Genomic DNA, 24,580 nt, shown 5'->3' on the forward strand with positions numbered 1-24,580 from the left:
TTTGAGGGTGGTAATTTCTTCCTTGGTGTTTTGGCTGTCTTAAATCAATATGAGAGCAAAACATGGTGCATCTTGACGTGGATTGCCATAACCAGCCCTGCAGCCCTGTGTCCTGGGCTGGGCAGTGCTCACCTCCACATGCTGCTTAGCCTGGGAGGAGAGGATGTGAGCCCTGCTGCTCTGGCTTGTCCTTGGACCCACAAAGCTCCTTTCTGCAAATGCCTGTGAAATGGAGGGTGATTCTTCCTTTGTCTTTTTCCTTCCCTCGTCCTCTTACCAGCTCAGGTTTGACCTGGTGTTCCTAAATTTTGCATGCCTTGGTGTTGGGGTGCAATCCCGATAGATTCCCTGCCTGAGGAGGGGGCTGGCATTTTGGTGGCACTACAACCTCTGGTTTTAGCTCTGGTGACCTCAGAAATAAGAGGCTGACTTCTTGAACAAGCTGCCTGCGGAGCCTGGGATAGGTCAGAGATTTCTTGAGCAGATCAAAAGCCAGAGATGCTTTTCTGACAGCCCTGGCGCTCCCTGTCCTGATTTATGAATTCTATACGCTCTATATATTTAGCTGAAGAGGCTCACTGGGGGAACAGTTTGTGCAAGCAGGAGAGAGAATGTGACTTCAGAAAGCCACCATCTCTCAGGACACAACCCCTCAAAAGCACTCTCTGTAGAGTCATCAGCCATGGCAAAGGGAGCCCAGGAGACTTGGCAAAAAAGTCAGGATTTTAGCGGATTATCAGGAGACCGAGTTGTGGAGAAGCAGACTCAAACCCCAGGAACTGAGAGCTCTGGACTCAGAGTAGCAGACCTGCCACCTCACCTCATTTCAAAAGTCTTCTTTTTCCTTCTTTGGAACATCACCAGAGCCCAAGGGGTATAGCTTGCTCTCCCTCGGTAAGTGCTACGTGCCTTGGCAGATTTGGAGTTCCATATCCTCTTTTGGAGGCTGGATGCACAAAGATTCTGCCAGCTCCTGGGGATGTTCACAGCCCTGAGAGCTGTTGTCACGCCAGTGACACTTAGCTCATGTTCTTGAGGCTGTCTCCACAGGTTAGAGGGTTGTGGTGTTTTGCTGTCCCCTCTGTGAGATGAGACTGAGCTCAGCACCATGCCTGTTTGTCTGGATGTCAGCCCTGCTCCTGATGGATGGAGCACGAGGGATAATTTCCCCATGTTAATAGAAAACAGGGCAGGAAAACTCCTAATTCCTACTTGTAAGGCCAGAGTGTTTCCATGTGCACAACACAGTAATCCTGATATCAAGTCTGTAGTTTCTGTCTAGGTTACAGAGTTCTAAGCAGGTAGTCTTGCAGTCTTGAAGGCTTTGAGCAACAAATATCCACCACATCACAAGCCTGAGTAATTACCTGCTGGAACAACTTTACTGTACTGTGCTCTAACACAAAAGTGCCCCATTTTAACTTCCAGTGTGTACATCTTGTTTTATCTCTGTTCCATAGAAGAGGAAGCCCTCTGCCAGATAATATTTTCCCAGGACCTGGCTGTAGATGGCCAGCTCACCTCCCAGCTCTCTCCTGGCCAGCCTAAATACACTGAAATCCTCCAGCTCCAACCCCATATGACACTTTTACAATTATGAATGATCCTCATATTTATTTGTCCAGGTAAGTCCAGGACTGCACCAGCTCTCTGTCCTGGAAGGATTCTCTGCTCACCTGTGTGAGAGTTTGTGTTAGCAGTGGTGGAATTACAGCTCCTGTCTTTACCTTCTGCTGAGAAAGCCATGTAAAAATGCTGCCCTCCAGCAGGCACTGCCACCAAGGAAAAGTTTAGGAGTGGATATTTTGAAGCCTTGGTAGGGCTGGCCATGGAGGATTAGGGAAATCCAGTAGCTGAATTTCAGTGTTCTGTCAGACTGGAGCCCTTTTTTCCACTGCATATGAGCTGAAATGGTCAGATGTGCTGTGTGGTGGCCATTGAGTCATGTTGGGGATTAAAGGCATAGACAGCATGGAGCACAGGCTGGGGTCTCTGCTGCCCTGGGGTAAAGTCTTAGGGACAGCGGCAAGATCCCTACAAACCCTCAGCTGGAGTCACTCTGGGATAACACATGGTTCTCTATGGCAAGTCCTAAATCTCTGTGCTAAGAGCAGACTTTGCTGCTGCCACCAAGCCAGCACTGTCACTCTTTAAAGAGAGGCTGGATGAGTGATGTGATTTGTTGCTTGAAGAAGTGAAGAAGAGCTGAATGTGCATATTCTATCAATTAGGGGAATTCGGGGAACTAGCTCTTCCCTTCTCTTTTAATGTCAATGCAAAGTGGGCTCCTTGGGTATTTTTACTTTCTCAGAATGACTGTAGGGTCAATCTTAACACTAAATGCAAAGGAAGTAGATGTAGTCCCAGAAAACATTTATCACTGGTGAGCTGAATCACAGAGAGCAAGCCCTGGCTTATTTTTCTTACCCTGTGCAGAGGCAAATTTTGTCATCATATCACTCACATAACCTTTCAGATGAACTTAGTAATTGTGATATGTTTTGGTTTGGCTTCTTTCAGATTAAAACCTTGCCTTTCAGAAAAAGGAAACCATAAGTTAAATAACTCCAAAATTAGGTATTTCTGAAGGATAATTAGTGGTCTTCTTTCTTACCAAAAACAACCCAAGACTGTGCTTTAAATAATAACTTGTAGTAATTCCTGCTCCAAATGAGATTAAGTTAGCAGGATGTTATCAGTGTAGCATCCTACATTTCAAACCACACTTTAGGGTATTATCTACAAAAATGAATACTATAGATCTCTATAATTTTTTTAAAAGTCAACCAAATTCTGTGTCCCAAATCTCCCCATCTGGTTCTCTCTGCTTCAGCAGTTGCAACCATGATTTTGTTTGCCTTCACACAAATTACTGAGCAATCGTTCTTTTATTCCCTGGTCTTGTAGATAGGGGGACCCATTTAAAGTGAATGCAGATACAGATCCCTGCCCCCAGTGACTTCATTTGGATGCAAAAATACTGGAGTTATATTCCTCCTCCTTCATCACTTTGAACAAAACGTGATTTTAGCTGCATTGAAATTTCTATAGAAAGGGCAACAGGTCTGTGTTAAGAGTTCACTTTAAAAAGTAGTGCCCATGCAAATATATAAATATATGCTTTGTAGGGATATGTGCCTGTATACACATACATAGGGTCTGTATATACAGAAAGACACACACACATACTTAGGAGATGTGTATATAACACTCACTTATACACAAATCCATTCCCTGTTATGAAACAATCATCAAGATATAAACAAGAAAAAGTTAAACCACGGATGGGCACATTTTCAAGTGCTGCTGGAGGGTTTTATCTACAGTATTGAAGAAGTGCTATCAAAACTGAAACAGGACACTTATTACAAAGAAATCTTTACGTAAGTGCTGGAAAGGTTTGCCGAATAACCAGATGTTGTTGGAAAGACGCTTCTCCTCCCCCTCTCCCCACTTCTTTCCCTCTTTAATAGTTCGATTAATTCTGCACATAAACCAGGGCTGATAAAAGTTCTAAGCTGCAAACTTCACCACATCTGGACACTGTCGAAGCCAGATCGTTCGGCGGTGCACTTCAGTTGCTTTTAATCTCCCTCAATAAAATAAGAACTTCCAACAAGTAACGCTGACCTATATATATTTTTGCACCGTAAACACTGACATCTGCGAGCTGCTCCAAGCGAGCACACTGCACTTTCCACCAAGCAATCTCTTGCCCCTCGCCATGAGAGAAATACGCAGCTCATGCAGTCGTAGCAGAGTATTCCACTAAACTCCCTGCTATTTCCAATCCTCCGGCTAATAGCTGTCAGGGGAGAAATCAAACATATTAGCTGTTTTGCTGGAAGAAGGAAAAATAAACAACCTCTCTGAGTACGCTGCTTAACGTTGCCTGACCAGGAACATTTTTCTACTCACACAAGGAGAGCAGCAGTAAGGAAAGCAGAGCCGGTGTCCTCCAGTACCCCATTTCTGGATCCCGCTGGCAACCAGAAGCCCAGCTTCACGGTGTCGACCGGCTCATCGTGCCTCGGTGGAGCCAGTGGCCCGCGTTGCCGCTGTCAAGCCCGGAGCCCCTCTTTGCGGGGCTCCCGGCTCCGGCTCGCCGGGAAGGCGGATCCAGCCGCTACAGCCAGCTGTGCGTGGGGTCCGCCCAGGAACTGCGGCTCCTGAAAAAACTGAGCCTGGCTCTCCTCTCGGAATATATACAAATATGAGAGGGGGGAGCTGGGGGAAGAAGCCAGGCTCTGAGAAAAAGAGTTTGGGGTAGTTTTTTCCCGATGTCAATGCGGAGCTGCTCCTGGCTCCGTACGGCCCAAGGATCTAATGAAAAAGGCATGGGCGCTCCTGCGTGAGCCTTTCATCTGAATAAAGCACGAAAGGTAACGCCTCGATAGGCTGAGCTGCCATTAATTCACTAGTTTCCCCCTCTATTTTAGAAATTATCTTTTAAATGAGCTTCAACTGGCTATGTTTTTAATAGGCGTAATTAAAAGTTTAAGGGCAGCTTTTTCAGAAAGACCACATCAGTGTGAGCTTAGCCTAAAATAGGTGCTTGCAACCCATTAAAGCAGCAGGATTTAAACATATACTTATATGTTTTCCTGAATCAGGGCCTAAAATAATAACATAGAGCATTTAAATATCTGCTTTCTCCCCAAGATTTTGAACTGTTCTGCAAAAACTTGTAAGAAATATTATCCCACTTACAAATGGGAAACTGTGAAATGTAGCAGAATTCTGACTTGCCTTGGTCGTTAACACAATCAATCAGTGGCAAAAGGAGGAGTAAACCCTCAAACTCTTGCCCTGTGATCTACTCCAGTCCATCAAACCAATGTATTTCAGTGTGGCAGAGAAAGAGGTGTTGTTATTAAGGCTTTTTGTGGCCAAAAAAATAATATTTTATAGTTACAGAAAATACATTGACTAATTTTCATGCATACACTGTATGTATTAAATTTCACAATCTAATTTAAAAAATCACAATTCAATGAATATTTACCCGATTTACAATTCAGTTTTTGGTTCATTAATCAGTTTGAGATGGATATGTGGTTTACCTATATATGCTTGTGTGTGTATTCATTATGCTTGAATGTTTTCCTCCATTGCACTTGAAGGACCTTTCTTTGTACCCATCTTGCTGATAATCTGCATCAGCTTGTTTTGTAAGCTATTTATATCAATTATTCTGTTAGGGTGCTGTATCTCTTTTCCCTTCTTCTGTGTTTAAAAAGGAAAAAGAGGGGATGTTAGATGTGGTACAGGCACAGCTGATAAAGTGTGTCTCCTGTGCCATGGTGACACACACGTGCCTCTGCAGAGGGTTGCTTGTTCTGCTCTGACTTGCTTCAAGGTGCCCAGACACAAGTCAGCTCAGCCTGAGCTCCGTGGGGAAATGCCTGCACGACCCTGGCCCAAATTCCCACAGATCAAATATGGCCTCTGAGGACTAAGAATGAGCAAATGCTCAGCAAACGTTCAGAGAGATGTTATTTTCCAGCAAACGTACTGGAACTGCCCGTATCAGAACGGCTTTGTGCGCTGTGGTTTCTTGGGGTGACCTGCCAACTCTCCTCTCTCGCATTCAGAGCACTTCGAAATGCCCATGGATTTCTCAGCCTGCAGTTGAATTTTCTTATGTGAACTCTCGTGTGTGTTACACGACAACTGGATAAAGCTTTGTGTTAGCAACGTCCCAGGTTATTCATGATCCATGGGAGCCCTCTTTACAACCAGGAAGAAACCCCTGCTGCCTATGAAACTTGGAGAGAAATAATGTCCCCAGCAGGAGCCCAGAGGGGCTTGAAACAATGGTGGACATTGACAAAATATGCTGTGTGATTTGGAAGTGCAAGAGAAGCATGGGGTATTATTTTTTTTAGCAGCAGAACCTGGGAAGGCAGCAGGACGCCTGCACAATATCACTGCAGCCAGGGACCCTGAGCTACAGGATCTGCGTTTTCCAAAATTCCAGGCAATCCCAAACAACTTCTGAGCCAAAATGAACCCTATAAAATGCTTTGTCCTGTCTGCAGAATAATCTTATGGAAAGGTTTGGGGCCAGATCTCACTGGAAGGAGAGCAAAGGCAGTAGCTGTCCCATGCAGTGGCATCTTTACAAGCCAGTTGGATATCTCCAGGAAACTCTGCAAGAGGAAACTTTTGGGAAGCAATGCATGTCCTGCTCTTCCTAAACAGTTATAATACATATTTTTAGATGGTGTTAGACCTTCTGCTTGGCAAAACAAGCTGCCATGATGGTATGTCAACTGGGTTGCCCCTCAGCACGTGCCCCACTGACCTGACTACCAGCTCTTTTCTGGAGAACCTGGTTATTTCTTAGACCTTATCCAAGGGAAAAATTGCAACTAAAAATCCACCAAAGTTACTTGGGGAAAAGTGAGTACTCTGAGATTTAGCCTCAGTGCCTAAGCTCACATTATAGAGCTTTGCTTCCATGAAAGAACGCAGTGACCTTTTGAGTAAGACATTGGGGAGGAAGAAGAGATAAATGGTTATTTTTATTGTTGGCTTGTTTATTCCTTTTGGTGTAAATTCCCCTGCTCCTCTATTAGTGTTCTGGACAGCCTCATAACTCAAGACACATTGAAGGCTGGATTTAAGCTGAGGAACGTAAGGTCTCTGCAGGGTGATTTTTAAGATGCATTGTGGGAGCATTTTTCCCAAAGTTCTCATTTAGGAGCTGGAAGATATTTACTAGAGAAGTAAAATAAAACTTTGGACACCTGAAACAATATAGCGTAAGTTTAAAGGCGTGTTTCAAACAGCCTGGGTTTCCAGTGTGGGGGGCAAGGCTCAGCAATCAAGCAATAGATTTGAAGCTCCCAACACAGGCACTAAATACCTCATGGTGGACATGTGCCAGGCCCAGGCGAGTCAAACCCGTTATTATCCCCAGGGGTGGAGATCACCTTAATGTGACAGGGAATGTGAGGGGAGAGAGAGAAGAAAACCATGTAGCCATGCCCCAGACAGGGCTAATGTAAGGGCCAATGCTCCTGAGCTTCTCTGGACCTCCTCCATGCTTTCTAGACCCCAGAGAGGTGAGCATCTGAGCATCCTAGCAGTGGGCTGGATTTAAAAGGGCTGACTACTGCAAAAGGTGTCAGGTTTACTTGTGCAATCAGGATATATCCTTCTGTGCCCTCTTGATTGCCTGCACATTACACTGGACTAATATCTGTTGTATCTGCATCGCTCTTTTTATTTCTGTTTATATCAATAGTGATGTCGGGCTTCAGATGAGGTCCATGAGTGTCTTTGCTCTTAAGAGAATTTGTTTTATACCTTGAAGTATTAAAAGACAGGTCTAAGCAAAACATCTAGCTGATAGGATCAGGATTTTGCTTCTACTAATGAGCACAAATCCATGACTATGGGTTTGTTTTTATGTTGTGTGCTCACATTGTACTACCCCCAAGTGTCCTGGTAGTTAATTAAACCCCAGAAATGTCATCACTTCTGCATTTTTTAAGCACAACCTTGATTTCACTGTGCCATCAGCAACAGTTGCCTGAGAAAGATGTGCACCCTGCAGTGTGGATCCAATCCAGCTGCAGTCTCCATCCTGCATTCACAAGGACACTGGCACCAGTCCCGGGAGTGTCGACTGAATTCAAATATCATTGCTTGGTGGCACTAAGGGTGCCCATCACTCTCTGGGAAAAGTTCTCATCACCTTGCACTGCCTCCATTTCACAGGGTTTCGATGTTTGAGATCTTGGACGTGGTGCTATGACTTGTGGTTCCTGCTACCACCCAAGGAAAAAGACCACAATGACCTTTGGCATTTTCCATTCTCTTGCTACATCTTGTCCCAGCAGTGCTGTGGTGACCTTTGATGATCTGATGGCATGAGCCATCAAAACCAGCATCCTGAGGGACACAGCCATACCTCCTCTGGGCACAGGTGGCCTTCTCTGCTTTGCCACAACCCCTTCTCTTTAGCCCTGCCAACTTCCCTGTGCTCCAACCTCTCAGCTAATGTTCATTTTGGTGGCCACACAGGATAACTGCATTTTCTCATGCCTGACTGATGCCTGATGATGACTTTTCTGATGCCTGACTTTTGCTGGAATCTTTGTATAGTCCAAAAACACTAGCCTAAGTTCTAACTTCTCACAGACTGCGTGTAACAGGTTCCTTGACCAAAGCTGCACCAAGATTTAATAAAGGTCTATCCATCTCTACCATTTACAGTGTTATTGAGTTGGCTTGGTTTGTTTTTTTTTCTCTTCAATTCTGTCATAAATCATCTGGTTTTCTTCCTTTGAAGTTTTCTCATGGCTTACTTTGAGCTTTTGAAACCACTTCGAGTACATTTTCATTCATGCTGTTGATGTGTACATATAGATGCTTTCAAAAATGAGGATTAGTTTTGGTCTCCTTGTTTTTATTTGTGGACTGAGACATGCTGTTGCAGAAAGGGATGGAAACCACTGCTACTAATTTCAGATCGAGTGAAATGGAATGATTTTCCCCACCCCAAAAGTCACCTATATCTCTTTTCTAGTCTTTCTCTGGAAAATTAACAAAATGCTGATTTTCCTACACCTTAGTGCTCATTTCACTCAGATAATTAGATGATAGAAATATGTCTGTGAGGAGCCTGAACTCATCTACTTTTCCAGCTGCAGTCTGCCATGCTGAAGCAGATACCCATGCATTTTACTGACAATTCCTCGATATTAATTCCTCTTCTGTATTTTCTTAGGGATCCTAAGCAAGCACTGTTTTCTGCTGCATCCATCACACACCAAGGACACACGCAGACAGATGCCAGGGTCTTCAGCGAGGATCAGCCTTTGAAGACCAACAGCATAACCTGGCATCACTTCAGCTGCTGGATGCCTCTGGAGAGCAGATACCTTCAGTTCTGGAGGAATCAGTCTGTGGAGGGAAATAGGAGCAGTTTGACAGCCTGACTCATGATCTTTGTATTATTATTACTGGTAGTGAAACTATGATAGGATCCAGGAGCCTGAACCATGGATGAGGAAAGTGCTTTTGAAGAGAAACTCCTGGCCTTCCTGCTTTGGCTTGTATTACAAGGCAGTCCTAAGGCAGGCACACATGGGGTTTTTTTTCAATAGCAGCTAAACTGGAAGTTGTGAAGGGTTGCCAGTCCCTGGGAGGGTGCTAGAGGCACCCTAAAAATTATCAGCTAAAATATGTGTGGTGTGGATGGTGGGTTCTCAGCTCCAGGGTGTTGCTCCATGAATCTACTCTGTCCTGAACTTCCCTGCTTTTGAGCAGGAGCACAGCCAGATCCTGCACAGGATACGCAGTCAGCAGGAATATTGGCTGGTTTACTCTCTCTTCCTGATGTTACTGAAAGGCTGTGGGTGTTGCAGGATAGATGCAAAGCAGAGCCACTGCTTTAGGTGTTTCCATTCTGGTTCTCAGTAGCGTGATGGCTGTTGGTGGTGGTTTTATCATCTTTTAAATCTAATGACTTCTAAAAAGCTGAGGGATGAGGAACTCAAAATGAAGATACTGATAAATAATATGACAAAGGGAGAAATATCTGAAATATTTCCCATTAATGTGGCTTTTTTTTTATTTATTTTTTTTTAAGGTGTGTTAATTGCTAGAGCAACACAGGCTGCAGAAAGGTCCAATAAGAACACATAACATTACAAAAAACACCAGGAAGCCAGTTTATAACGTGATATACCTTGCTTAGCTTTCTTCCATCAAAAAGCAGTTTGTCCAGTGTAACAGTAGGATTAAAACAAAGAGATTTACAGAATAGAAAAGACGGAGTTTCCTGTTTTCCAGGGACTGTAATGGGAATCAGCACAGCTTCAGAGACTGAAGGGACTTGTAGGTAAGAAGTTGAGTAGAGGTTGCCTTCTTAATGTTGAAGAACAAGGGACATGCTGCCCAGTGAAGATGCTGAAGAGCAAGAGTGTCCTGGTCAGATTAACCTTCAGGAGACTGGACTCACATCCTGATAAGATTGGACTCATATCCTGACAAGAGGGGGTCCAGGGAGACCCTGGGTGCACGAGTGATTGTGCCTAGTTAGGGGAGAAGCACCACAGATTATTTTGGCCAAAGTAGCACAAGTCCTGGTAGTTCTGAGAGCAGCATTGTGCTGTGAGAAAATAGAGTTATCCCACTTTGCAGGCCGAGGTGGGGGAATGTGGCTCAGGATGAGGGCTTTGGTGGAGACTTTGGTACTTGTGGAAGATCTCTCCATTGCACACAGGTTTTTTCAAGACATCTCACTCTCCTCTGAACTCTCCAGGCTGTAATGTACATGAGGGCTCCCCAGGCTCCCAATCATCTTGATTTAGGCACTTCTATCACTACCCTCATCCTATACATGTAATGTTTAACTCTTCTCCACATCTTTTAGTAGTATGAAGAAAATTCAAAGGTGGAAATAGTTTTTGAAATCATAGAATATTAGACCTATGATATATTACTGTACTTTATTGATAATGTTGTTTCCATAATAAAAATATTTAGTACTAAGTACGACATCCTGCATGAGTTTCACATAAATATTTCCATTATATAACTGATAGGGATCAGAAAAATTTCAGTATGCACATGCTGCAAATGCAAGTGTAATTGATACAAGGTATGTATCTTGGTGTACATCTTGAGTAAACATAAGAAAACCATAGCTTAATGAAAAACAGACTGTGTCTTACAACGTGCAATCGTGCTTTTACATCTAAACTGGACCTTGGGTTTAGAAAACAAATCTTAAATCAGTCCTACTCAGAGGACAGATCACAGTTCACATACTTGCAAAAAACTTTTGTTTTAGGAAAGCCTTTTGTGGAAAAGCTTGGGAAACTCCATACAGCTACAGTGGTGGAGGGGTGGGAAAGAATAGATTGAGGTATCAGTTCAAACAATCTGAGGAAAAAGTTGAATAAACATTGAAGACAACAGAATAGAAACCAGACGCCAAATATTAATTCATGGGGTCTTCAAAGGGGATTTTGAGATTTATTTTAATTGTTGTTGAAAGAAAAATAATAATTTTTGGATGAAAAATGTATGCAAATTCATCTCTGGTCAACACTAAAAAACCCCCCATTTCCTACACAAAGCAGAAAAAAGCAAAGCAAAGAAACCCATAATATCAACTCTGTAATCCCTCAAAGTGGCCTTTAACCTGGATTTGAAAAGAGTAGGAAAAGAAAAAAAAGCTACATAAGAATAATAAAGAATGTAGTGCCTGAATTAAAGGGCATGAACCTGGTGTAAGAATGGGAAATCTCAAGGGTTGATGTGATACGTAAAACATGGAACGATGGCATTGAGTGTCCAAAATGGTATTTGGAGAACGAGGAATAAATAGGAACAACATCTTGAATCAGTTTGCCAGCCTCACAGGGACACCATGGGATCATGAGGGAATAAACCCAATAGTGAAGATGTGTGTGTATATATATATATATATATATATATATATATAAAAAAAAATCTACAGTGTGTGATGTTCTGTGGGGGCTGAAGGCTGGAATTCCTGAATGTCTCTCCAAAAAGACAGACAGGGAATGACAGAAATGCACAGGGAAGTTTGCTCCTATTCAATGAGAAGAGATGGGACGGCTGGGGCTTGCATTAAATAATGTCAGAGGCTTCCCCAGGGCTGAATTTGGCAGATTTTACCTGCTCCGATCCCTCCTGAGGAAGCGTGGCAGGATGAGACATCCTTGTGTGTTGCCCAGCAGAGATGGTGGGCAGGAGAACGCACCTCTGGATGTCCACACTGTTGGGAGAGAGCCGGTGGAAAAGGCTGGCAGCCAGGAGGGTGATGCAAAAGGAACACGGCGCCACCGAGTCCTTCACTACTACTAAAAGAGTGAGTGGGGGAAATAACACACTGGTGGGCTTTAAAAAAAATAACCCGAGCTGCCTAAGGCTAGCAAACATCCTTCGGGAAAGTTAATGTCTGCTGAAAGAGACTCAATAAAGTGGCAAATCTTGCTATGGACTAAAGATGAAAAAGCATCTGAAATATTTCCCATTAATACGGAATTTATTTTCTGCTTAAGATGTGTTATTTGCTATAACAACGCAGGGTGTCAAAAAAAGCCGACCAACCAACCAAAAAACAAGCAGGAAAGGCGTGCGAAGCACGGCACGAGAAACTCTTCGGTGACCTGAGAGCTAAGAGGGGAACAGCGACACAAACACATTTCAGAAATAAACATTTACGGCCGTAAGAGTGCGGGTGAGAGGTCGGGGGAAGCTTTTTGTCCCAGACAGGGACAGGAGGCTCAAGGCTGCCCGTGGGCGAGCGGAGCACAGTCACAGAGAGGGGTGTCCGGGCACGGGGGCACGAACGAGCCCCCTTCGGGCACCAGGGTGGGCAGGACGCCCTCAGCACCCCCGATCGAGCCTCTCCACGGGCACGGGCGGCGGCGGAGGGCGGCGGGGGCCGGGGCCGGCCCGCCTGGCCCCCGCCCGCACCCCGGCCCCGCGGACACACCCCGGCCCGGCCCGGCTCTGGGACCGGCCGTGGGTTTGCCCGGAGCCCGGCGCGGCGCCTGCGCGGAGCGCCGCGGCCGAGCCCCCGAGCCCCATGGAGAGCACCGAGCCCGAGCCGAGCGACAGCCGCCCGCAGGAGGAGGAGGAAGAGGAGGAGGAAGAAGAAGAGGAAGAAGACGACGGCGCCGTCCTGCCCCCGGAGCAGCCTTTGGCCGCGGTGAGGGTGCGGAGGGCGGTGGCGGAGGGACGGCGTCCCCCCTCCCCGGGCCCACGGCCTGCTCCGCCGGGCGAGCACCGGGCTTTCCTGAGCGCGCTGCCCGCGCCGGGCGGGGAGGGCGGCGGGGCTCGGGGGGGACCGGGGCCGGGCGCTCGCCCAGCGCTGCCCGCCGCGGCGGGAAGGGGCTACAGGTGGGACGAGCCCTTCCTCTCCTGCCTGGGGCCGAGCCCTGCTCGGTGGAGCACGGGGCAGAGCTGTGCAGCGTGACCCTCTGAGATGCGGGGTTCTCTTTGCAGCCCCGTCCTGGCCGCTGTCAGAGAGCTCTGTGCACCCGCTATCCTCGTCTTTAAAGCAGATTATTGTTTATCATTATTAATTATGTTTTTGTTTCCCCCTCCCCCTTTAATTTCACCAGTGACTCCCCCTCCCTGCTCAGTGCAGCTCTTCCATTCTGTGGTGGGCGTGTGGTCCTTACTGGTTTCTGGTGGCCAGTGTGTAAAAGATAACGATCCTCGTCTGAGAGATTAAAAGGAAAGCATCTTGGTCTGGATATATTCTGTTTCCTGTGAAAGGGGAGAGGTGGCTACATGTGTCGCGGGTGTCCTGAGGAGGAATTCGCTGGTAGCTGGGAAGTGTTTGGATAGAGAGTACTGGAGTTAGCTGCTTGCTTTAAAAAAAAAGGTTACTTTGTTACCTGTAAAGAAAAATATTTCTCTTTCTGTATCCTCCTGACTCGGGGTGGTTTTTGGTACCTGAAGTTATCAGTTTGTTGACTTTCCTGTTTTCCCCCTAAAGTGGGTTTCCAGTTGTCACTTGCAAATGTGATACAGAACACAGGTATAAAGCAAAGCCCCGTCAGAGCCTTTAACCCACAGAGACCTGTCTTATTTGAACAAATGTGGTGTGGGAGAGGGGGAGGCAAGGTTAGTAGCCTTTGCCTTGTGTGGTTAATGTTACATGAATCTTTATTTTTCTCTTCTAAAAAGATGGAAAACTGTTTGGCAAAGAAAATGGAAATCACGGTTTCAGAAGCTGAAAAACGGACTGGGAGGAATGCCATGAACATACAAGAAACATACACCGCTTACCTCATTGAGACTAGGTGGGTGATGAGGGCTCAATCTCAAGAGTACATGGATGTGCCATTCTAAACAGATTTTCCCTTCTTCCACCCCTAAAAGTAATCAGGTACAGTTGATGAGAGGATTTAGCTGTTATGTGGTTAACAACCCACTCTGGAGGAAATTTTCGTGTGAAAATTTGGCAGCTGATCTCCAGTTCAGTACTAGTGCAGTTACACAGTTTTGTGTAACTGTGACCTGTACCTCTTCATTTGGAGCTAGGTGGAAAAATGTGTGTTTGAAAGTTGTTGCATTAAAATGGTGTCAGCAATTGCTTGGTTATTTCTTGAACATAAGTTGGACAAATTTATAAATGTATTTGTGAGATTGTATGTGAGACAGGTCCAAAGTAACAGTTAGGCTTGCTTGAGATGACAAGAAAGAGAAGATAAATTAAGACCACACATGTCATGTGGTCAAAATTTATTGCTCAGCTTATATTTGAAGTGTTTTGCTTGATCTGATTACCACATACTCCTTGTAGATGGTTTAAGGGTCAGAATTAGTTAACTATTTCCTTTCTTCATAGTAGCTTGAACTTTCACTGGGGAATTTATTGCTCTCGATCTTCTTGTGTTAACAAGATTAATACTACTGGTACGATAAACATTCTCAGTACCACAAACACAAAATGTCAAGTATTGAGTAGTGAGCAAAACTTTAAAATCCCTTCTACCTTATCCTTACTTCCCAAACAGTAACAGATGACTCCTATTATGTGAGATCATGTTACTTAGCTGAAGCAAGAATTTCAAAATTAGACTTTGTTATGAGTTTTGTTTAGCTTTTCTTTATATTGCTAGTTTTAACCTTTGGGCCTTGCCTTTGGAATTATCTGCTGTACAAAGAAGCCCTTCTGAAACAAAGCAGTTGCATTTTGCAAAGGCACTGAAGAGTTCAAACTGTAATACTGTCATGTAAGGCTTCTGTCTGCTAGTTAAAAGGCTCCTTAGCCTGTTTAGCTGCTGGACACACCAGTCACACTGACTGCAGGCCTACTGGGATAAGTTTACTGTATTTTTGCTAAACTTAAAGAACAAAATCCAAAATAGATATTTTTTTCAAATATTGTAGCTCTTTGACAGTTGCTCAGATGCTTAAAAATACTTCTATAGTGTATTGATATTAAAGATCACGCCTTCTCATGTAAATAGTGTTATTTTTATTGTAATGATATTTCTGAAGGAAAAGAAAAGAGAATTGGAATCACTGGGGCCTAACTGTGATATGAAGTGTACTCTGGGGGCAGATTTATGCAGCCCCAGAACATGCTGACTGCATCTCCTTTTCCAGTCATCCTTGCATTACTTTAGAGTTGCTCCCACTGGTCTTTCCCAGTTGTTCTTTTGTACTGGCAAGACTGTGCTTTGCTGGCCAGATTGTGTTCTTTCATTAAGATTTATTTTACTCTGTGGTCAGCAAATACCAAGACCAATCACATGTTTGTCACAGAGCAATTGAAAATGTGGGCTTGTCACATCTCTAATAAAATAGGTTCTCTATTCCTTTCGCTGAGAAGGCAAAATTTCTTGCAAAAATATCATTGGTGGCTATTAAATGTGCTTCCTGCTGAGCCTGTAGCTGTAGGTGGGCTTCACAGTAATTTGTCTGTGGGTAATAAGATATTTTGTAGCTGAAGAATAAAACTGTTTATAGTAATATAAAGAGAAGACCACTTAATAATAGTTGCATTATGTTTATGTGAACTGCGGTTCTGCAGTTACTGCTATCTAGGATTTAATTTCAGTTTGAATTGAGGAATTCTATCCGGGTGAATAAGAGACATGAGATGGATACAATTATGACCATGGTATATTTGTTATAGAACAGGAAGTGAGTGTTTAAACCTTTAACACGTAAGTTTCACTTCTGCTGGTGAAAATGTTTTCAAAATGCAAGTGATGGTTTTACTTACTTTTTAAATGAAAAGATGTATTACTAGGCTCACATTTTTGTGTGACTTTTGTTGATTTTTTTATTAATGTGATATTCTACTTTGATGTAGATATATTTCTTTGAGAGTCTCCATTGCTGTAGACTGCAGGGTGTCAGCAAATTGCAAGGGTTGTGCTTCCTGAAAGCATCTTCTTGCTTTAGACCTTTTTGCATTAGCTAATTCAATTTTTTTTTTATGATGAGCTATTTCCATTCAATTAGTCATGATGTCAGTTCGTTTCACAGCTTCTGTTAAACTATACAGTTATTTAAAAATAAATAAATTTTTATATTCTCCCCATGAGAACAGAGGTAATTTCTAGCTATTTGTGGGAAATGGCATTAAGGTAAGTACAAATTCTTAAGATGTGTAGCTAAATATTCCTTCTTGAGATGTGCTCAGCTTATCACTTGCTTTCTATAAGGGAAGCAGCAAATATCCAGGATCTTACTTAAATCCAGACTTGCTTGTTAGAATTTTAGGTACCTGTGTCTTATTTCAGAGTCTGCATGAAACTACAAGACCTCAGGTAGAATAAACCCCTGAGTCTGATTCCTGGCTTTGTACTTGTTATTTTTCATGACAGAGCTGAAAGGTAATCAGAATGCAGAGCACCTCTAAAATGCTATGTGGTACTTTTAATTATAGGACATACAGGGAATGCCTTTTTTTTCCTGGTCTCCTTTCAAGTAAACAATTTCTTCTGTAGTAGAAGGGCACTTCCATTTAGTTCACTCTCCTTTCATCCCTGCTATTAGATTTCTGTGCTGGCCTTTCTGATCAAACAATATCATGACTAGCATGTTTTTTGGGTTTTTTTTTTTTTGTTCTCTTTTAAATGTGCCTTTAGGAAAAAGTAGCACAAGTTTGTGCAGCCTGGTATCCGACCACTTAATATCAGGATCCCTGGTTTCCAGCCCTGCTAATCTTCACTTCCTCTTGCAGTAACTTGACAAGGAGGCTCATTTTATTTCCTTTTTGCTCCTGCGGTATGGCTGGGAAGTTACTAGTCTTATTTCTGTTTTCAGTATTTGGAAAATTTTCCACTAGTTGTGATAAGAGTGTTACCCTTCTTCTCTGATAAGACCTTGGATTGCCTGTCAAAGTGTGAGAACTTCTAAAGAAAGTTTCTGTGAGAGAAGTGAACTTGGAAATCAGTAGCTGGCCAGGCCACAGTTCAGTGATAGCAGTGCTGCATTGTGGGATTTCAGGAGTTTTTCCTTTGTTACATTTTGTTTAGTACCATTCTCAAAGTTTCTTCTTTCACACTGGGCTAGGTGAAAAGCCCAGGCATGGGTTTCCTGAGAAGAGGCACAGCATGAATGTGGATGAACAGTGGGATGTTGTCTCCTGATAGAGCAGTAAGGGGCAGATTTTGGCCAGTGGGGGTCAGGAAGACTTGTCCAAAGTACTCCAAAGGAGGTATGAGGGAAAAAATTCAGCATGAGCTTTAAATAGGGGAGAGTTGGAAGGTGAAAGAAGACAGAGAATTTGAGAACTTAGTTTTCTGTTGGTTTTTACTTGATTGATACTATGAATCATTCATCTTCCTGACAAATGTATGTTTTAGTTAAATACAATAAACTGGGTGACAGTATTAAAAAAACAAAGAATCACCTGGCTGTGAAAAATCTTCTGGCAAGACAAATGCCTCCTTGTCATACAGCTTGCCAGGCAGAAGAGCAGTTATTAGACATCAGCTGTCTGAGAGGCCTGAACACAGAGACTATTTCTAAACAGCTGTTGGAAAAAGTTGCCCATCCCTCTAAACTGGTGTTCCTCTGCACAGGGAGTGAACCTTGCCCACTGCAGGGGGTGGAAATGTCACTTCTCATACACTGGAAGGTCAAAGGTTGAAAGCAAAGACTGCTTCTGCCGTTGAAGAGGTGATTGCTTTTACAAGGAAATAAACCCGTGTATTTCCTTCTTGTCTGATTTAGTACTTCACAGCCATTTGTCTTTTTATTGGATTCAGAATTATTTAATGGCTCATTTAAGATAATTAGTTTTAAATGGGAAGTGAGAAGAGGTTAATTAGATGGACTAAAGTTTTCACACTGACACTTTGAATTAAGGCAAATAAATGAGACATGGAGTAATGTAATCTTTGAATTGGTTATGATAACATCAGTTATAAATGTAAAAGCTGAAGGTTTCAATTTTGTCTTTTTAATTTTTTCAGGCAGGTTGGTTCGTTCGATGAATAACTTGCATTGTTAAAAGTATACTTAAAGGGGAAACATATGGTTTTTCTGCCTGAAGAGTGTACAAGTATTATACTGTGTTTTTAGAACCAAAGCAAATTGGGAAGTTTGTCTGAATGTCAACAAGTGATTATAATCTTAATTGAAACTGGTCTGAAATACTTGCATTTAGTGGAGGAGTTCATAACGTGGTTTAAAAAATTAGATGGTAGTGAAGGTATTAAGTGTAATAAGTACCTTTGTGGATTTCTACTTCCTTTCTGAAATGGTGTTCCTGGGGAGGAAATGCTCTTGTAATTGGTGATATTTTATGACCTCATATGTAACCAGGTGGAGACATTTTTGGTGTGATTAAAAAAAAAAATCTCTCATCTTGCTTGCCTGTCCTAAATCCATCCATGTAGTTTCAAGCTCTTATTACCTCATTTAAAAGGTCGTGGTGCTGACACAGGTTCATAACTCAGGGCTGTGCAGTGCTTTCCCACCACAGCTTTGCAAAGAACTTTGCTGCTCCCCTCCTTTACCCAACTCTGCAGCACTGTGTGCTCTAGAGGGCACAGCCTGGGGGTTTACTGTAAGCCTGGGTGTAAGGGGGAATCTGCAGCTGATACTAATAATTTCAAAATGTCTTAAATGTATTCAAATCAATTAATTAAAGAAGTATGGCTTCTTTGTTAGGTGCTACGTAGGTGCCCTCCTGATGAAGATAAAAGCAGCTGTAAAAGGCAGTGTTTGCACTTCTGAGACACTGAGGATAAATGCATGTTGGAAAAAAGGGAACATCTCTGAGATGAGAATAATGTCAGGCTGCTTAACACACACGACTGTCAGGTGGTTGTATCAGATGCTGTCTAGTTAAGAAAGAATAAACTACACAGGCAGGTTTGACCTTCAAGATTCTCTGGTAGTAATTTAATCTTTTTCTTCAGGGTATAGTGTGAGGTTTTTGTGTCCCTCACAAGGGTTGTAAAGCTTGATTAACTGAGATGAGGGAAGCCCTAGCTGTTATCTGAATTGTCAGAATAAATTGAAGGTAGGCTTTAGATGTAGTAAACTTCCTTAGTGTCTTCAGTGTGGGCAGGGTAGATGCAGTGGGTGGTGTGAACTGGTCTGGCAGTCTGCTTCCTTCCTCCTGGAGTTCTTGAGGCCCTGTGTGGGCATAAAACTTCAAGTAACAAGGTGGTGGTTTGTGCTGATGTGGGACTAGGCTTCTCTATAAAGCTGTGGTCCTTTCCTGCTGCAGTGTTATGCTCCAAAATGACCTTTTAAATTTTTTGATTAATATTTAGTTTTCTGCTTAATGTCTGTGGACTGAGATGTTACTACTATGTTTTTTTTAAATAACTGATGGGTTCTTATTAGTTGTAGCGAATACAAAGCTGATAAACGGGCAAGTTCAGAAAGGGGTTTTATTATTTATTTTTTCCCACAGTTAAGGCTCAGCATGGCCTTTGCTGCTCCTACTTTCTAATTATTCTGCAAACCAATTATGGAGCATTATAAGCATGATTTAGAATGGACCATTCTCCTGTCAGAAGGCTGGCACAGCAGCATTTGTATCTTCAGCCAGATACGTCCTCCTGGGATGTGGCTGGGTTCTCAGGGCAGTCCTGACCGGTGTTTTTCTTGTCTCCCTATTTATGTTTGCTTGTGCAGCCTGTTCTCAGGCAGGGTCCCCATAATACTATCATGCATTGATGGTAGCAGCCTTTCTTAAGGGTTGACAATAACCCATGTGGAAGTCTTGAATCCCATGGTGTAAGTCAGTGCAGCTGGTTCGTAGGCTGCTGCAGCTGAAGATAAAAAGGATCTGTAATTCTGAAGTACTTTTATGTGACTATCTTGAATGGCCAGGTTGTTTACCAAACCCTGCTGAGAGTTTCTCCTCTAGGAATGTAATGTTTGTGCCTTCAGCTTTCGACTAAACAATTAATCTTTTGAGGCATAGTAGCTCAGTTCCTTGTCTACTCAAATTTACCTCTTACTCATCAATAGTCAATCACTAGATAGCTGCTTCGAGCTGAAGTGTTCTTGTGATGTTTAAATGGTGCAGCAGTTAGTGTGGGGAGGAATGCTGCACAGCCTGTCAGTCCAGGCTAGGCTGAGCTTACCCTCTTCAGAACTCAGTATTTGCAGGTGCAGCTTCATTGAATTAAAATAGTCTAATAGGGAAGAATTCTGTGGGATGCTGGCAGTGTGAATAGTTGTCAGCAGTGTGCTCACCTTTTTCTCTTCAGTCACTCTCAAATAGTTTGGATCTGCAGCAGTTTGTGTTGTATGCTATGAATTTATCCTTTTTTCTTATTAGTGAAGTCTCTTTTTCCCTACAAATTCAGTCACCTGGAATAAATGTCCTTTCCCCAAGGCATAGGTAGGTACATAAAAATTGTTCCACCTTACTAAATTAAAAGAGTGTCTTTTGCATTCTTCTGTATGACATTATTCGCCTTAAGATGTAACTAAACCACCTTAGGATGTAACTAAACCAAAGTATATAGCAAGGTTGTTCCTCTCTAGTGAGAGTTCACAAATAGAGACACCTTATATATTGTTTAAATGTATCAAATAGTTTGGACTGCTTTGGACTGGGATTGTTTGTTTTTCAGTTAATTCATTAGAAATCTGACCTTGTAGGTTAAGAATAGCTTAAAAAATTACCAATAATTTGTGTGCCACTTAGATGTTCTAAAACTTCAGAAAGTTCTTATGAATTCAAGAACTGTAAAGCCTGACTTTTCCTGGAAAAAATAATATAACACTCTCTTCTACTAAGTACCATATGAGTAAGTACTTGTGGTTCATAATTTATTGTTCCCAGTTCTGAATTCTCCAGCACTAGAAGGATGTGGACTTAGAGAAGCAAGTCCAGTGAAGGGCTGTGAGGATGATGATGGGCTTGGATTGTCTGACTTGCAGGGAGAGGCTGAGAGATGGGATTGTTCAGCCTGTGCAAGAAACAGCTGATTTTAGCACGTGTGGATCAGTACCTGGTGGGGAGGTAAAGAAGATGGAGTCAGACTCCTGTGATGCCGAGAGAGGGCAAGAGGCAGTGCCCACAAATTCAAACTTGGGAAATTCCATGTAAAAATAAGAAAACCTCTTTATAGTGAGGTTTGTCAAACATGAATGAGTTGCTCAGTGTGGTGGAGATGGAGGTCTCAGTCCTTGGAGATACTCAAAACCCCTGTGGACGCTTTGAGCAAAGGAGTTGGATCACAGACATGCAGACGTCCCTTCCAAACTCAACAGTCAATACTGTTCCATGTAGGTTTATGCCAGTGTTTTGTGTGCTAATTAGTCACTTAAATGAAGAATAAAGTAGATACACAAATCACTGGTTTCTGTTAAGTGTCTTGTGTGAATTCTCTCTCTGTTTATTCTGGCATATGCTAACTGTTGAAAGTGTTACTACCCAATGCTTATTTTGTGATATTGCAAAGTATTTCTGTTGCTTTGAATGTCTTGTATGAAAAATAATTTTCTCATCAGGTTTTTGTATTACTTTCCAATCCTACAATATTCAATGATTTCTCCTTTTACAGTAGGATAAAATCCTTCATTACCTAGTTAGGTCATGTTGGGTTTGAGCCTTCAACGGATTTTTCAGGCACATCAATTTTGTACCTGCTTGCTCTAGCTAGTTTGTTACATTTTTAGTCCTTAAATATAAAAATGTGTCACTTTGAACAAAAAAACCCAAGAAAATTGGAAGTACTTGGAAATTTGCTCTTTTTCTAAAAATATCCTTAAAAATATCTTAATATTTTTAAAGTTGTATCTGTAACTGTATCAACTGTTGTATGCAAGACAATTTTGATCCTCTGATGTGAAGACCTTCCCACTGAATAGTGAATTTCTTCCTACAATATTCTGTATCCTTCAGGTACTCATGAAATTTTGCTGACTTTGAATCTTACGCTGTTCCAAGAGAAATAGGGCTATTTCTGTAATGGTGTGGACATATGTCTCTTTACTTGATTGTGACCTACCTGTTTGTTTTTGATGTGTAAATGTATTGACTTTTCCTGTGTTCCTAGCAAATTTGAGTGCCATCAGGCAGAAATTATAAATATTTTTAAATTAGTATATAGACATGAAATTAATTAAGGTTGCTTTAGGTTATGGGCAAGTCATGCAGTAATCACTAATATTCTTGGGGCCTTTGGTCTAATTGCACTGATGGTTTTTGAAGGGGTAGATGATAGCTCACTAATGTTCAGATTTGCTGCTGTATCTTTCAGAGCTGTTGAGTCCCAGAGTGAAGGACAGTGTGCCCCAGTGGAGTCCCTGTGGCGACGTTACAGTGAATTTGAGTTGTTGAGGAATTACTTGTCAGTTACCTACCCACATATTGTTGTTCCACCTTTGCCAGAAAAAAGGGTAAGGAAACTGGAACTGTGGCTTGCTTTGTTTTGTATGTTTTTTAATTTACTGTTGACACTCTTCTGTTTGACTAGGCTGACTTTGTTTGGCATAAGCTATCAGCAGATAATATGGATCCAGATTTTGTGGAAAGAAGAAGAATTGGTCTGGAAAACTTCTTGTTGCGTGTGGCTTCACATCCTGTTCTTTGCCAAGACAAAATCTTTTATGCATTTTTAATGCAGGTATAGTAAAATTATTTCTGAATCATATTTAGTGATTATTTAATTAAGATAATATCCTTTTTATCTTTTCTATTTGACCCATAACTTGTTCTGTGTCAGGAGGAAAGATAGACAATGTGAATAAGCTTGAGGTAGAAAAGGCTTTTCTAGCCAAAAGCTTCTTGAGAGCAGCCTGCAGTTGTACAGTTGCCCTTCTAATCTACCTTATTACTTTTTTCCAGTCGAGTTGTAAGGCTTCTAAGAGAGAATTTCCACTTCTTTGGAACAGCCTGTTGGGAATGCCTGTTGGTTGGGAGCTGTTCCTTAGGCCTAAAGCTGAACTAGTTACCATGCTATACTGCTGACTGCAGGGATAGCAGTGGCTTCCAATTTGCTCTTTGGATGTCCATGGTTTCTTTAGCATTGTGGTTTGGATCATGATCCATTCATGTGTCGTGGTCCAAAACAGCTACAATACATTGTCACAAAAGTTGTGGTCCAGTTGTCAGCTTAAGCATTGCATTCTGCAGCTTTCAACTTCAGCAGATGTTGGATAGTTCTTTTTTTCTGTGCTTTGATGAGAGATTCCCAAATACTGGACTGAGCAGCTATGTTTGCTATGGTACAGTATGTGGATGGACTGATGTATGGGAGCCAAAAACAGTGGAAGACTGGCCAGTATATCTGAGCCAGGTGATGGCATGTGCACTGCAAACTCTTGTGACCTGTATGCTCTCTGCCTTGAGCTACAAAGGTCCTTGGAGATGCTGGTAATCTCAGAGGCAAAATATGTTAACTATTTTTCTTTAGACAAAGCAGTGTGGCTCCCGCTCCCAGCTGATAGATTGAGGCAATTGAGAAGAGAAGAGGGTTTTTGGGGGGAAATTAGTATGTAAGCACAACATAATGATTGATTATGCTTAACCCAGATTCTTGAAAAGACATGGGGAGGGTAACAGGCAGAAGCCAGGCATACTGGAGAAGCTCCTTTGCTATAGGCTCTCACAGGGACTTACAAAAGCTGAAGCATTCTTAAATCCCTCTAACTGAACATTCTGCTCCTGTATTTTTAGGAAGGTGGATGGAAAGAGATGGTGAATGAGACTGGATTTCAGTTGAAGGTAATTACTGTAATTGTTTGTCTCATGATTGCTGTGACACAGACATATTGCAGCAAACATGTTTTAGGCTATTTATGAAAGGATGTTTGCTGTAAGAATGAGTTAAAGGCATTGCTTTTTATGAATACTTGTTATTACAAAAATAGTGATGTTCTTGGCATGTGATAGGTAGGATTGCAGTTAAGTTCTCTAGCGGGCTTATTACGTACCCATGTAATTCTGCTGGTAATGTAGAAGTATGATCCTTATAAGCTTTAAAAGTAATGAACTTGAGGCCACAGCAGTGGGGTTTTTGTGTTTTCTGTTTAGTTTAGCATTTTTAAAGGTGGGTATCAGCTTTAGTCTGTTTAGAGGTGCAAGGTTTCAAAGAAAGGTGAGCAAAGACGTCTGAATTGTAGGACTTCTTTGTAAGGAGCAGTTGGTGAAAGGGACTAAGACAGATGGATTTGGTGCCCCTTAACTGTTTAACAGAATGTGTCCTGAAGTAATACTATCCTCATTGACATCAGCAAGTTCATGGCTGGGTGAACTGGTGGAAGACTTGCAGGAATAAATGATCTGAGGTCATGTGTCTGTACAGGTCAAGAATCTGAGAAGCTGATAGATTGCTAGGCTGTGTCTGGAAGAATTACTGTATGGGGACAAATACTGAGCTTTTTGTTTCATTGTAATGTGATCTGCTCTCATGAAATCACAACTGAAAACTAGGTGGATTATGAAGATTTATTCTAAATAGTGAGAGCTAAAGAAAATCCCTGGTGCTCTTGTCCTCAATGTCCAAGGGGCTTTGATACTGACACTTACTGTTGATAACTTAAGTTGACAATAATTCTCTTCCATCACAGTTGGGTTTGCATGCTGCTAGTATTCATAATGCAAACAGTGTAAAGCTCTGAAGCTGCATACACT

The 24,580-nt window shown here is 42.4% G+C and overlaps 2 protein-coding genes across 3 annotated transcripts in view; one reads left to right on the forward strand and one right to left on the reverse strand.

Annotated features, from left to right (window-relative positions):
- Window positions 1-4,152, reverse strand: part of LOC120755239 (TGF-beta receptor type-2-like) — a 31,639-nt gene extending 27,487 nt beyond the window's left edge. The window contains exon 1 of the mRNA XM_058421371.1: window positions 3,919-4,152. Within this exon, the coding sequence (XP_058277354.1) occupies window positions 3,919-3,970 (52 nt within the window). The 5' untranslated portion in view covers window positions 3,971-4,152. The remainder of the gene's footprint in view (window positions 1-3,918) is intronic.
- An 8,392-nt stretch (window positions 4,153-12,544) lies between these two features.
- The window catches only part of SNX4 (sorting nexin 4), a 32,671-nt gene continuing 20,635 nt past the window's right edge, over window positions 12,545-24,580 (forward strand). Inside the window, exons 1-5 of one of the 2 annotated variants that reach the window (XM_040069896.2) lie at window positions 12,545-12,703; window positions 13,690-13,805; window positions 22,206-22,344; window positions 22,422-22,571; window positions 23,624-23,671. In XM_040069896.2, the coding sequence (XP_039925830.1) occupies window positions 12,581-12,703; window positions 13,690-13,805; window positions 22,206-22,344; window positions 22,422-22,571; window positions 23,624-23,671 (576 nt within the window). In that variant the 5' untranslated portion in view covers window positions 12,545-12,580. The remainder of the gene's footprint in view (window positions 12,704-13,689; window positions 13,806-22,205; window positions 22,345-22,421; window positions 22,572-23,623; window positions 23,672-24,580) is intronic. The other variant, XM_040069897.2, reaches the window with a different exon arrangement.

This window comes from Hirundo rustica, chromosome 7, assembly GCF_015227805.2.
Source record: "Hirundo rustica isolate bHirRus1 chromosome 7, bHirRus1.pri.v3, whole genome shotgun sequence".
Taxonomy (NCBI): domain Eukaryota; kingdom Metazoa; phylum Chordata; class Aves; order Passeriformes; family Hirundinidae; genus Hirundo; species Hirundo rustica.